Raw genomic sequence first — 12804 nt, forward strand, 5'->3', positions numbered from 1 at the left:
ATATGCAACAGGCTCAAGAGCTATTGTAAGCAAATGGTGGAAGTATAAGAACACTAGTTTTCTTAAAAACAGGTTTGTAAACAGTACAGAAGTTGTCCTCACCATGGGTTGTGTCCGCCAGGGAACAAGCTTCTGAGCGCTGACAGGCTCGTGGGGGATACTCATCCGCAGACCTCCCTCAGTGGGCGACAGGGAGCTTTTTCTCCGGCACACTGGCTCTGCGATGTCCCTGGTGGTCACCACACTGTTGTTGATTCTGCGCATATACAGCTCTGCTGGGGAAGGCTTGGCTGTCCGTGATGTAGCAGCCCTTGTGGCGTTTACCGTCTCCTCCGTGTCCAGAATGGTGGTGGCGCGGTAAGCCCTCCATGTGGTGGCCGACTCTGTCTCGTCCTCAGAGCCCATCCCGTACATCCTGGCCCCCCGGCCAGGCTCGTCCACGGATGCCGCCCCCCTGTTCTTCCAGGTGCTTCGCACCGTCACGTTTCTCATCTCTGGGAGGCTGTCGTCCTGGGAGGTGTGGTGGCCATGGTGTTGGCTCCTCCAGCTGGTGACGGTGGTAGTGCTGCTACTGCTGCTCTCGAAACCCGACTCTGTGTCGTTGTTGAAGTCGGAGGTGGTCTCCGGTGACTGAAGGCTGAAGTTGCTTCGGGGGAGTAGGTGTGTCTCTGCACAGGCCATCCCTAGCACCCCTGATTCGTCAGGGCCATCCATGGACGGCCAGGGTGTGATCTCTCTCTTGGGGATGGAGATCTCATAGGGGATGGAGATACTCCCCCTGTGCTCACTGGGGCCGATGACGATGTTGCTGGTGGACGTGTGGCGTTCCTTGACTGGTGGCTCGCTGGATACACTGCTGCTGCGGCTGCTGGTCCTGGAAGAGCTGGGATCGTTGGGGTAGATAGTGATGCTACTGGTCAGGACTGGTTTCGTGGAGATTTTGGGCTTGCCATTGGAGGAGGTCAAGGGCTCTGCCCCACCTCCGGATATCATGACTTCCTTCCTATCAATTTCCACGATGGCTGGCTTGATGACTGCCTTTGACCTCAGGGCTTCCCGTGGGCTGCAGACCCTGCGGAGCTCTATACCTGACGGGGTGTGAGTGGGCTCCAGGGATTCTCCTTCTGCAACCAACAGCATGTGCTGCTCCTCGTCAATCGAGCTCCTAGTGGAGGAGCCCTCTGACTGAGAGTCCTGTACGCGAGAGTATCTGGAGCACTTGGGAGTGGTGGAGGTTCTGCTACTCAGTGCTCTCACCTCAGGCACAGGTTCTGGTTCTGAGGGCCTGGACCCAGGTGATTCAGTCTCAGAGGCTGAGGAGTGGCCCTCAGAGCCATGATCACTGACCATTGGGGACACGTGGGACTTGTAGGCAATGTACGAGCCATTGGCTTTGGAGAGGTTTGACACTGGAAGAGCCTCTGAAACCTGGTCCACAGACTCCAGGTCAGACGCAAACGCATCCTTTTCAAGTGGGGAGACACTGTTGCTCTTGCTTGAGCTTTCAGGCACCACATCAGAATTGTTCGACTCACTGTCACTACCGACATACAATCTAGAAAACGTATCAACTTGGCTTTTTTTGCTTTCACTCTCACTTGGTTTCTGAGATACCTTCCGGTCATTAGCTGCTGGAGGGTAGCGACTAAGAACAGAGAGCTTCTTGCGGTCACTCAAAGATGTGCCGACAGGAGTATGGGCTGCTCCTCTTGTTGTTTTCTCCTCTACCCCTCTGCCTATTTCTTTCACTCCATTGTCAGAGGCAGTTGATGTTCCAGTCTTGGGTGTCCTCCTGCTCTTGTGTGCAGGACTGAGTGCCCTCCTGACAGACTTTGGAGAACTTTCCTCAGAGTTGCTCAGTTCTTTGCTCCTCAGCTTGGTCTCCATCTTGTGCTGCGGGGACAGCTCTCTGCTCTTGTACTTGGGGGTGGCTGGCTCTGCAGCAGGCCTGTACTTGGGCTTGACCTGCCTGAACCCACCCCGGACATTGATCTCCTCATTCTCTGCCTTGCCATTCTCAAGGACCTTTGCTGGACTGCTAGGTCCTCCATTGCCTTGACTGCTGCCTCCACACAGCTCCATTCTAAGCTGCTCCACCTGATCGTTGAGTGCTCGGCTACGGGATCTCTCCTGTTGGAACTTCTCCTGCAGCTCTCCATTCTTGGACTCTGTGTTCTTAAGATCCTCTTCCACCAGCTCCAGCTGCTTCAGACGGTTCTTCAGCCTCTCCACTTCCTGGGTGAGTTCCTTGACTTTGTTGTCTTCCTGGCCCTCAAGTCTGTTCTTCTCATTCTCGGACTTGTTCCTTAGCCCAAAGTCGTCGCCCAGTTTCAGGTAGTCGAGGCTCTTCTTGCGCCCCAGCTTGCCGGTCAGGCCGGATGAGAGGTCGTCTTCAATGCGTCTGGGATCTACCGGGTCAATCCTGTTATGACGCTCCAGCTTTTCTGTCAGTTTTAGTATAAGCTTCTCATCCTCCTTTTGCTTCTCCAGGAGTTTCTTCCTCTCACTCAAAAAAGTCTGAGTGATGCCCTTGAGCTTCTCCAGCTCCCCTGCCAGGAACAGCTCTGCCCGGTCCAGCCTTACCTCTGACGTGTCTACTTCCTTCACACGGTCCTTGAGGGCCTCCAGCTCTGAGGACAGCTTCCGGGTCAGGTTCTTCTCCTCGTTGAGACTGAGGCACAGCTGGCTGCAGTCCGACTTGCTCTTGCTGAAGGCCTCTTCCAGCTTCTCCAGCTCAGCCATTCTCCTCTGCAGGCACTCAATCTCAGACTTGAGGTCCTGGGTCAAGCTCTCCTCCTCCTCCAGTTTCTCTCGCACCGTACGGCAGAGGTCCTCTGCCTTGCACACTTCCTCGTCTTTGCCTTCAATCTTTAGCAGGCGCTTGCGCAGTCCCTCAACATCGCCCAGCATGGAGGAGTTGCTGCCCTCTGCCTGGATGATCTTGTCCTGCAGATCGAGCAGCTCATCTTCTGACTTCTGGAGCTTGTTGGTGGCCTCCTCAAGCTCATCCAGCCGTCGCCCCAGGCTCTGCAGCTTGTGCTGCAGGTGGCGACTCGTTATGTCTTTATTTTCAGACATCGCAGAGATTATTGTTGTTGTCCTCTTGATGCAAAGGGGAAATTATTTGAACACTTTTTGGGAGGTCCACATTTGTATGGCAGTCCTTCTCTGGTTAAAAAATGTCACAAGCTTGTAATGTTGGGTTGTCCAGTCCCTTTATCCTTTCCCCACAATGTCTTCTCCCTTTTCCTTTGGTTGGGTGTTATTCCTTCAACTCCCCTCAGGCTGATGGTCAACATAGGTGTTGATCATCTGAAAGAGAAAAAAGGAACAGAGTTATAACAGAATTCACCACAGTATCGAATTATTACTCACTGACCCCAATGTCAAAGTGATTCAGAGTATTAGCAAAACTGAAAGTAACTTGAATAACTTCCCTCAATTTCTCACATTCATTAGCAGGCATCACACACGAACATAATTAAGTCCAGTTTGCTGAGATGTAAAGAGGCCTGAGTATGGTGAAAGCATGTAGCTCAGAGAGAGGGAGAAATAGGGAGAGAGAGAGAAACAGGGAGTGCGCGAGAGACAGTGAGAGGGCTGGTTTGCCTGTAATTGATTTCACAGTTCCGCCTGATTACTGCGACACAAACCATGAGAAGAGCTGGGCCCAGGCAAATACACACCGTAACGCAAAGAGCCAGCAGATGGGTGAGAAGAGCTCAACGTAATTCTGCACATACACACATGCAGGTGCTCATATAGTCAAATGTACACAGTAACCTAGACTGAAGATTAACAAGATCACGACAACCAAACTGACAGACCATGGAAGTTAGAAATATGCTCCAACTGCAATTCTACGAGGATACATTTCACCTTGCCTTCTCTTAAGGACACTGGAGGGTAGCATTTAAAAGAACGCTACTCCCACCTTCTTGCATCCTGCTGCCTCCAATGTCCCAGCATCCTCTCTCACTGGCGTTTCTGCTGACAGCAACGGCCACAGGGCATTACTACACACCACTCCTGATTAGGACAGCGTAGATAAAAACGGTCCATATTTCAGTCAGACCAGGAAAATCAGCAGGCATCCTTTTCTATTGGATGTTCAAACTATAAAATGGGCTCATTAGTCCGCAACCTATTACCATTTACAACAGCACTGTTTATATGAAATAATCCCCACCTACACAAAGCTACTGTCCACCTGGTAACCCCCTGGTGGACTGAACAGGCACCTGATAATGGCAACCCTCTCTGATGATGGTAATGCGGGACATTAACACAAAGAACCAGCTTGTCAGGCAGCACGTTTTCTATAAATCTTATCGTTGATGCTTTCCTCCTATGCATGACTCAGGTGAATGTCTAAAACTATCTCTTCCCTCCCCCACTGGGAATATCGAACCAGGAGCGGACGGCATCTGCGCACACAATCACTTATTGACCCCACAGAACCCACATCCATACCTTTCCTTTGCGCCCCCTCCTCCCGATTCAATTAGCCTTTCTAAAAGCACAGCAGTTCCTAACAGTAAGGGAGCCAGGAGAAGGAACGTGATACATCAAAATAAGAGGGCTGAACTTGGTAGTACAGAAAAATGAATACTAGAGGGATTGAGTTTGTGAATCCCACAAGGTCAATGACGAAGACCCATGAATGCCTTTTATCCAACAAACTAGTCATCACACTACAATAACCCTTAGGAGTAACACTCTTAGGCCTAACTTGAATCCTTCCATCTGTCTTTTGAATGTTGGCCTACTGTAAAACATATTAAAAAGGCCCATTTCAACAGAGACCAATTTTTTTCTCATTTTGTATAATGCTCCACAACCACTCCGCCCACATTTCATTAAACTGCTTGTTCAACATTCCCATAGTGTAAATATGGCAATGATTATTTCATAACACATCACATTTTAAAATCAAAGCATTTCGCTACTGAGGTTTAATTATTCTCCTCTTTCATGAGGTCTGGTGGTTTTGTAATCTTTTAGGGATTGTTGGGAGTCTATAAAATTATTTTAGCTTTCAAATTGAAAATGACACAACGTATTAGCAAGGGTTCATAGAACTGCCTGTCCTGTGCAAAAACACATCAACTTCTTTGGGACAGGGGGCAGTATTGAGTAGCTTGGATAAAAAGGTGCCCAGAGTAAACTGCCTGCTACTCAGTCCTAAAAGCTAGAATATGCATATCATTAGTAGATTTGGATAGAAACCACTCTGAAGTTTCTCAAACTGTTTGAATGATGTCTGTGAGTATAACAGAACTCATATGGCGGGCAAAAAACGGAGAAAAAAACCAACCAGGAAGTTGGAAATCTGAGTTTTGTAGTTTTTCAACTCTTTGCCTATCCAAGATAGTGGAGATTTGGTCCAATTGCACTTCCTAAGGGTTCCACTAGATGTCAACAGTCTTTAGAACCTTGTTTGGTGTTTCTACTGTGAAGGGATGGGAGCTGAATGAGTCATAGGTCTGCCAGAGTGGCATGAGCTGATCCCGCGCGCTCACGTGAGAGTTAGCTGCGTTCCATCGCATTTCTACAGACAAAGGAATTCTCCGGTTGAAACATTATTAAAGATTTATGTTAAAAACACCCTAAAGATTGATTCTATACTTCGTTTGACATGTTTCTACGAACTGTAATATGACTTTGTCTGAACTTCCGCCTGGTCTTGCCCGTGCCTCGTCAGTTTGGATTGTCTACTAAACGTGCGAACAAAAAAAGGAGTTATTTGGACATAAATGGACTTTATCGAACAAATCAAACATTTGTGGAACTGAGATTCCTGGGAGTGCATTCTGATGAAGATCATCAAAGGTAAGTGAATATTTATAATGCTATTTCTGACTTCTGTTGACTCCACAACATGGCGGATATCTGACTGGCTTGTTTGTTATCTGAGCGCTGTACTCAGATTATTGCATGGTGTGCTTTTTCCGTAAAGCTTTTTTGAAATCTGACACAGCGGTTGCATTAAGGAGAAGTGGATCTAAAATTCCATGCATAACACTTGTATCTGTTAGCAATGTTTATTATGAGTGTTTCTGTAAATTGATGTGGCTCTCTGCAAAATCACCAGATGTTTTGGAACTACTGAACATAACGCGCCAATGTAAACTGAGATTTTTGGATATTAACTTTATCGAACAAAACATACATGTATTGTGTAACATGAAGTCCTAGGAGTGTCATCTGATGAAGATCAAAGGTTAGCAATTCATTTTATCTCTATTTCTGCTTTTTGTGACTCCTCTCTTTGGCTGGAAAATTGGCTGTGTTTTTCTGTGACTAGGTACTGACCTAACAATCGTTTGGTGTGCTTTCGTCGTAAACCCTTTTTGAAATCGGACACTGTGGCTGGATTTACAACAAGTTTATCTTTAAAATGGTGTAAAATACTTGTATGTTTGAGGAATTTTAATTATGAGATTTCTGTTGTTTTGAATTTGGCACCCTGCAATTTCACTGGCTGTTGAGGTGCGACGCTAGCATCCCGAATATCCCAGAGAGGTTAAGAAATAAAACTATTTACTCTCTCATGTAACATTGCCTGTTAAGTCTGGTATTCACTTATGCCATTCCCTCTTGAGCATCACTCAAAGTCAAGTCTCTCGGGCCAGGACAGATGAAAGTACTCAGATCTCGGTCCAGGCCTGGTCCAAACGGCCCCAGGGGCCAGACTCCCATCTTGGCAGGCGCGTGTGCGCCCCCCCCCCCCATCGCGGTGCCAGGTCAGTCCCTGCCTCCTCTCTTAAACACGCATGCCAACCGTGCCAGCGAAAGACTTCAGAACCAGCAGTGCGTGCAAAGCGACTCTGGCACGGCGACCTCTGCCAAGGCAATCAACATACCTGCGCTTATCGGAGCCATGGCCTCATTAGCTGCATCATGCCAGTCCAATGGAGGGGTAAAGGAATGAGTCTCTCAGGCACAACGTGAAACCACAAGACTGCACACCCCTGGGTACCCACGAGGAACGAGAGGAGCTGCACCCTTTCATATGTTGGCTTCTCTAGATGCCTATGCCAAATGCCAAGCATTCTGAATGATTGCTCGAATGTGATCACAAAATGTGTCTTCATGATCATGACACAATGCCACAGGTGTGGAGTTGTTTGGGCAAGAACAGGTTTGGAAGGAGGAGGTGGTGAGACAGGAACACGCCATTTCATTTCCGATAAAACGTTGCTTTGTTTGTCGATTATGAAAAACCTGGAAGGGGCAACGACAAATGCCTGTTTTCCTGAGCACATTCCTCACAAATGTGTCTGTTCAGAACCAACCAAAGCACTGCAGCAAGAGGGACGTGATCCTGTGAGGGACAGACAGAACGAGCATCCTTACTGTGCCGGGCGTTTGATTGACAGAGGTCCCACCACTTGAAGTAATTTCCGGTCAATGTGTCGACAAGTGCATCCATTCTCACAACCCTTGCGTTGCTTCTCTACTCTACTCTGCACCGTGAACATAGGAAAAAGTTGAAAATGGGTCACCTTAACTCAGCTACCGCTTAGGCTCCCTCCATTTTCTAAAATCTGGAGGGGAAGTGCATTACTTAACTCTAATTACTGTCATTGAGATGAATAAGGCCGCGGCATGGGAGCTAGGGGTAAGGGGGCACCGAGCAACTGCCAAAAGACCCTTCAGAGGTGGTGAAGATGGCCCAGTACATCACTAGGGCCATTTTCCAACAAATACAAGACTGTCTCAGCATCATCAAGGAACCTACACAACCCAGCCACGAGCATTTTGCTACACACGCAATAACATCTGCTAAATATGTGTGACCAAATGTTTTATTTTATTTGTTCACTCCCTTACCGGTCGGGCAGATGGTATTGGAGCATGAGGTCTGATAGATACTAACAGGCTCGGAGACCGTTTCTACAAGACTGCGGAACACTTGAACTGGACTGAGCATCTGCACTGATTCTCCACTACAAGCTCACAGTTTCACCTCAAAATTAGATGTTCATCCATGTTTCTCAAAACGTCACATTTATTCCAAATTTCAAAGTGTTTAAGTTCAGACATTAACTCTGGATGTTTAAGGTTATGTTTGGGCATTAATGCCTAACCTTAAAAATTCAGAGTTAACTCCAAAATGGTTAAGGGTTAAGGTTTGGGATAGGCTTATAACAACAAAAGGTTTGAGATAGAAAGTTGATGTTGTTGTTATAATGCCTATTGCTGGATTTGAACATGCTACCTTTTGAATCAGAGGCGGATGCTTACGCCCATGCATCCCCCCTCCACAGCGCCCTAGCAAAACCAAGGCCTACTTGACGGTAAAGGCGTTCACTGCTGTCCCTAGTAGCCGGTTTCCACGTGATCTCCCGACGTCCTCAGACATAGATGGATGTAGAATATGGACTTGTATCACGGCTGACCTGCCTACTCTCCACACCTTAGCACACAACTGCTGCTGCTTATTTACTTATGCTAATACTGCTCAAATAACAACCCCCCCCCAAGAGTGAGGGAACAGGACAAAGAGATAATAAAAGATAGAAGTGGGGAGTAGAAAACACACAAGAAACAGAAAATGGAGGAGCAGGAGAGAGTCATAAAGACCAGGAAAGGGACCGAAAGAAAAAGTGAGAGTAGTGAGAGAGAGGGGCCGCCAACGACGCCAAAGCATTTTGGAAGTGAAAGCACTCCCAGCCACCGGTGAACTAAAGTGGGCCGCTGTGCTGTACCAAGGTTACAATAATGCACCATATCATTAGGGCCTTAGCCACTCTTCCTGCCTGCAGCTCCCAGTACATTCTGTTCCCTCCATGAAAGAGGGAAGAATAGAAAGAGAGAAAAAAAAAGACAACTTTCTCCTGCACTTGACTTTACTTCGGATGTAGGGTTGCAGAATTCCGGGGAACTTTCAATAAATTCCTTGGTTTTCTAGAAATCCTGGTTGGAGGATCCAGATTCCCTGCTTATTCCCTCCTGATTCCGGGAATCCTCCAATCAGGATTTCGGGCAAACCAAACGTTTGAAAGTTCCTTGAATTTTGCAACCTTATTTGGAAGTCTAGCCTCGGGTTCTTATTCCTCGTAAACATTTGTTAATAACCGTCGGCTCGGTGTCCCTAGCCAATGACAATGGCTTCGACCTCATCTTTAGATGGTGTGTCTGTGTCTAATATTATTAGCTTAGACACTGAGGACTCAAACTGTGGGACTCTTGGCTGTCCTCAGTTGTGCTGCTGGATACTGGCAGGCCAGTGGAAGCCACAAGATGGCGGCAACCTGATGCTTGTGCTGCATTTTTTTTGTTTTTCCAAGAAAGAAAACCATCTTTTAATGTTTGGTTCTGTCGTTTCCTGTCATGTCACTTTCCTTGCTTTCTTTTTTTGTGGCAATTTTTTTTAAATAAATGAAAGGGAAGTTTGACGTTTCAATAGAGCCACGACTCAGGACTCTTAAACTGAAAGCCTGTAGTAGCAGTTCATAAAAGGGAACTGAAATTGGACGACAAACACTAAATACATGTTCTTTGCTTTCCTTCTTGAGAAATGACTGCTTAGTATGAGTAATCAAATGTGGTGTAATACCGTGTAAATAAAATATCACTCAAGAATTTTTTGATACTTAAGTAAATTTAGTCTGACCACATAGCAACTAAGCAGATGCCCCTTTCTGGGTTGACATCAATACCAACTTAGGTGTTTAATTGCACGCTTTCTGCCAAGTCTTTGTGGCTTTCTCGTACCCTATTGGAAATCCAAAATGTTTCTGTGAAATGAGCCAAACACCTCACTGTGTTTTTCTGTCCCTGGTTATATGCCAGGTTAACTAAAGGACGGACCAACAGACAGAATAAAACAAACTTGATGGACCTGAAAATCAATGACAAATCAACCATGTTTACTTCTTTACTTCCTGGTAACATCAAGACTTGATAACAGCCTGTAGGGGGGGACAAGAGTGGACACGTCCCTTAACAATATTGATTGCGCAATGTCAGCAATCGTTAAACTGCAATGTTGCAGTTAGGGCTGTAATGATTATGGAATTTTAGGTAATGATTAATTGTCATGCAAATAGCCACGGTTATTAATTGTAAAAACATGTTTTGAGCTTGTATGATAATGCATATTCGAAAACTAGCTATGACATAGCTAATGAATCCGACACACTAGTCTCAAAAATGAATGGTTTTAACCACTTGGAACTTTTGGAAATTAAGCTTCTCCTGACCATGCACGTTCTGCCCATAAAATGATTACCAAATTTACCCACTTCATATAGAAGTGAAAAACTGCTAATGGGTAAACTATATCTACTTGAATATAAAGTTCAATCCCTCTTCCTCTAAAACAAATACATTAAGAGGATTGTTTTTTAAGTTCACGGTTATAGTCCATAATGATTGTTTACGCGATTACACAATTGTGCCAGCCCTAGTTACAGTATTCGCTTTGCCTTTTCAGAAAAAAAGTACAAAATTATTTCTCCTTTCACATCGTCACAGGTCCGTCCGTGCTACGGACCAATGAATCAAAATATCGACAGTGTGTGTGCAGCGCACGTGTGCACCAGTGTGTGAAGAATCATTTGTAAAAGCAAGAAAGGGGTGACAGAGAGAGACCGAACAGGAGAGATAAACAACTTGAAGAACGTTCTGCGGTGGTCTTGTGTTGTTTGACTTGGATCTTCACAGTTCCACTCCGCAGACTCATCTGCACATCTATCACTCCAGTGTTAATTGCTAAATTGTAATTACTTTGCCACTATGGCCTATTTATTGCCTTACATCCTTACTACATTTGCACACACTGTATATAGACTTTATTGGGTTATTGACTGTACGTCTGTTTATTACATGTGTAACTCCTGTTTTTGTCGCACTGCTTTGCTTTGTCTTGGCCAGGTTGCAGTTGTAAATGAGAACTTCTCAACTGGCCTACCAGGTTAAATAAAGGTGAAATAAACAAATAAAAGGCACAAAAACAACCTGGTGAAGTCCTTACATGGTTATAATGATCGGGATGAAATGTATTTGCCCCAGGCTCATCACTCCCCTCCAAAACCTCCCCATCAAAACAGAGCCTTTTCTAGGTCCCACAGAAATCTGGGTATGCAGCCTCCCTGCTGTGTTCCATGTCTATGGCCAAGGCCCTGGCACAGATACACCCAGGCCCTGCCTCCATCTGCCAGCAGCATATCACTCACAGAGACAGTGAGTAAAAGCAGGAGAGTGAGCGACAGAGGCGGGTAAGAAATGGAGCAAGAGAGAGATGAAAACGGAGAGTATCTTCAGGGGAGCTTTGGAGAGGGGGTTTACGGGGGATTTATAGCAAGAGCCACGTCAGCTTTCATACAAGAGATTATTCTGTCCCTCCGAAATGTACGACCTGATCAAGGACATGACTTTAAACAGCACCAATATAACTCAGAGTCCCTAGCAGCACGGCTGGCAACTGAACAGAAACAATATTAGCCATCAAAAGACAGAAGCAAAACATTATCCTGTTGCTAGCTAGCCCTCTGGCAGTAGAAGACCATAGAGGAAGAAAGTGTCGTTCTCCAAGCGCCTTTTCCTCGGCTTGTTTTCATTTCAAAGTCTCAATACGCTAGTGAGAAGTCTGTGTAGCTTTCTCCCACTAAGATATGCATCTTCTCGTGATCTATTGATAGGAAAGGCACCTGTCAGTCTAAAAACTAGCAATGACAAGGAAACTGCTGGTTTGTCAGTCGACCGTCTGTCCCGCCTCCAGGTACCTATGTCATTTGTGTGTGCTGTGGTTGGCTGCAGTCAAATGTATTTTCACGGCGAAGGGAGAGCATGATGATTCTTTGTCATGTAATGTAAGTGGTAACGATGAGTTGAAATCCATATAAGTTTTGTTTTGTGGCACATTCATTTATTTTCATTCACGTGTTTCATATAGCCAGCAAATGAGTTGGGGCGCATAGTAAACAGCCTGACGATCGAACAGGAAGTGTTGACTAGTTCATAAAAGGTGTCGAAATGACGGAATAAGGTCAATCTCCTATCCCTTTGTCATTCATAAATCTTACAACGTACTTAAAAATCCATGGTATTGCGTCGGGAACAACCAAAGATCTCGTTTGTATTTTCCTAAGCTCCTGTCACGACTTGCCAGTGACCGCTAAAGTGACTCGTCATGGGTTGACCGGATCTTTGAGGTCAATGTCGGCAACTGCATCGGTGAGAGAGCAGTTAATTTGGCTCTCTAAATTTGCACACAGGTAGGCTACTGCTGGTTGTCGTCTGCTGATCAATAGGTAGTGGAGCGCCTCATTCCGCTCCAAAACGATCAAATAAAAACAGATTCAATTTTATAAAAACTAATGAAAATGTTTGCATTTCTAAAACCATTTTCCTGCAATTCTATATATAGTTTCTCAACAGGGAATCAATGTTTACTTGACAGAACACAACCTTTTTTCTTAGATTTTTGCCACAATAAACTAAATTAAAAGAGTAGACTATTTGGCTGGCTACTCAATGTCCTTAGGGGGAAACACTGGGAAGAGATATGGAGATCTGGTCAAGTGGGGAGGGGGAGGATATGAATACCACTGACATGACCACCACTCCTCCTGTTCGCACGCCAGTCACAGCAGCTTGTGAGCATCTGCGGGCGACTGCGGTCCATACGAGCCGTCATGGCTGTAGTCTTTAATGGGATGTGTTCACAGCTACCTCCAGTGACAGTGACAACAATGGCTACCGTTTCCCAGGGCCTTGCAGCTGCAATTCAAAATATTTGTCCCCCCATACTTTAACCATGTCTGAAATGACAGCCAAGGTGCTCGAAAAACT

The 12804-nt window shown here is 45.9% G+C and overlaps 1 protein-coding gene across 2 annotated transcripts in view; it reads right to left on the minus strand.

The window, feature by feature from the left end:
• LOC129811445 (leucine zipper protein 1-like) overlaps positions 1–12804 on the minus strand; it is a 64895-nt gene that overhangs the window by 17963 nt on the left and 34128 nt on the right. For both annotated transcript variants that reach the window (XM_055862745.1, XM_055862746.1), the window contains exon 2: positions 103–3312. In XM_055862745.1, coding sequence (XP_055718720.1) covers positions 103–3078 — 2976 coding nt within the window. In that variant the 5' untranslated portion in view covers positions 3079–3312. The remainder of the gene's footprint in view (positions 1–102; positions 3313–12804) is intronic.

This window comes from Salvelinus fontinalis, chromosome 15, assembly GCF_029448725.1.
Source record: "Salvelinus fontinalis isolate EN_2023a chromosome 15, ASM2944872v1, whole genome shotgun sequence".
Classification (NCBI taxonomy): domain Eukaryota; kingdom Metazoa; phylum Chordata; class Actinopteri; order Salmoniformes; family Salmonidae; genus Salvelinus; species Salvelinus fontinalis.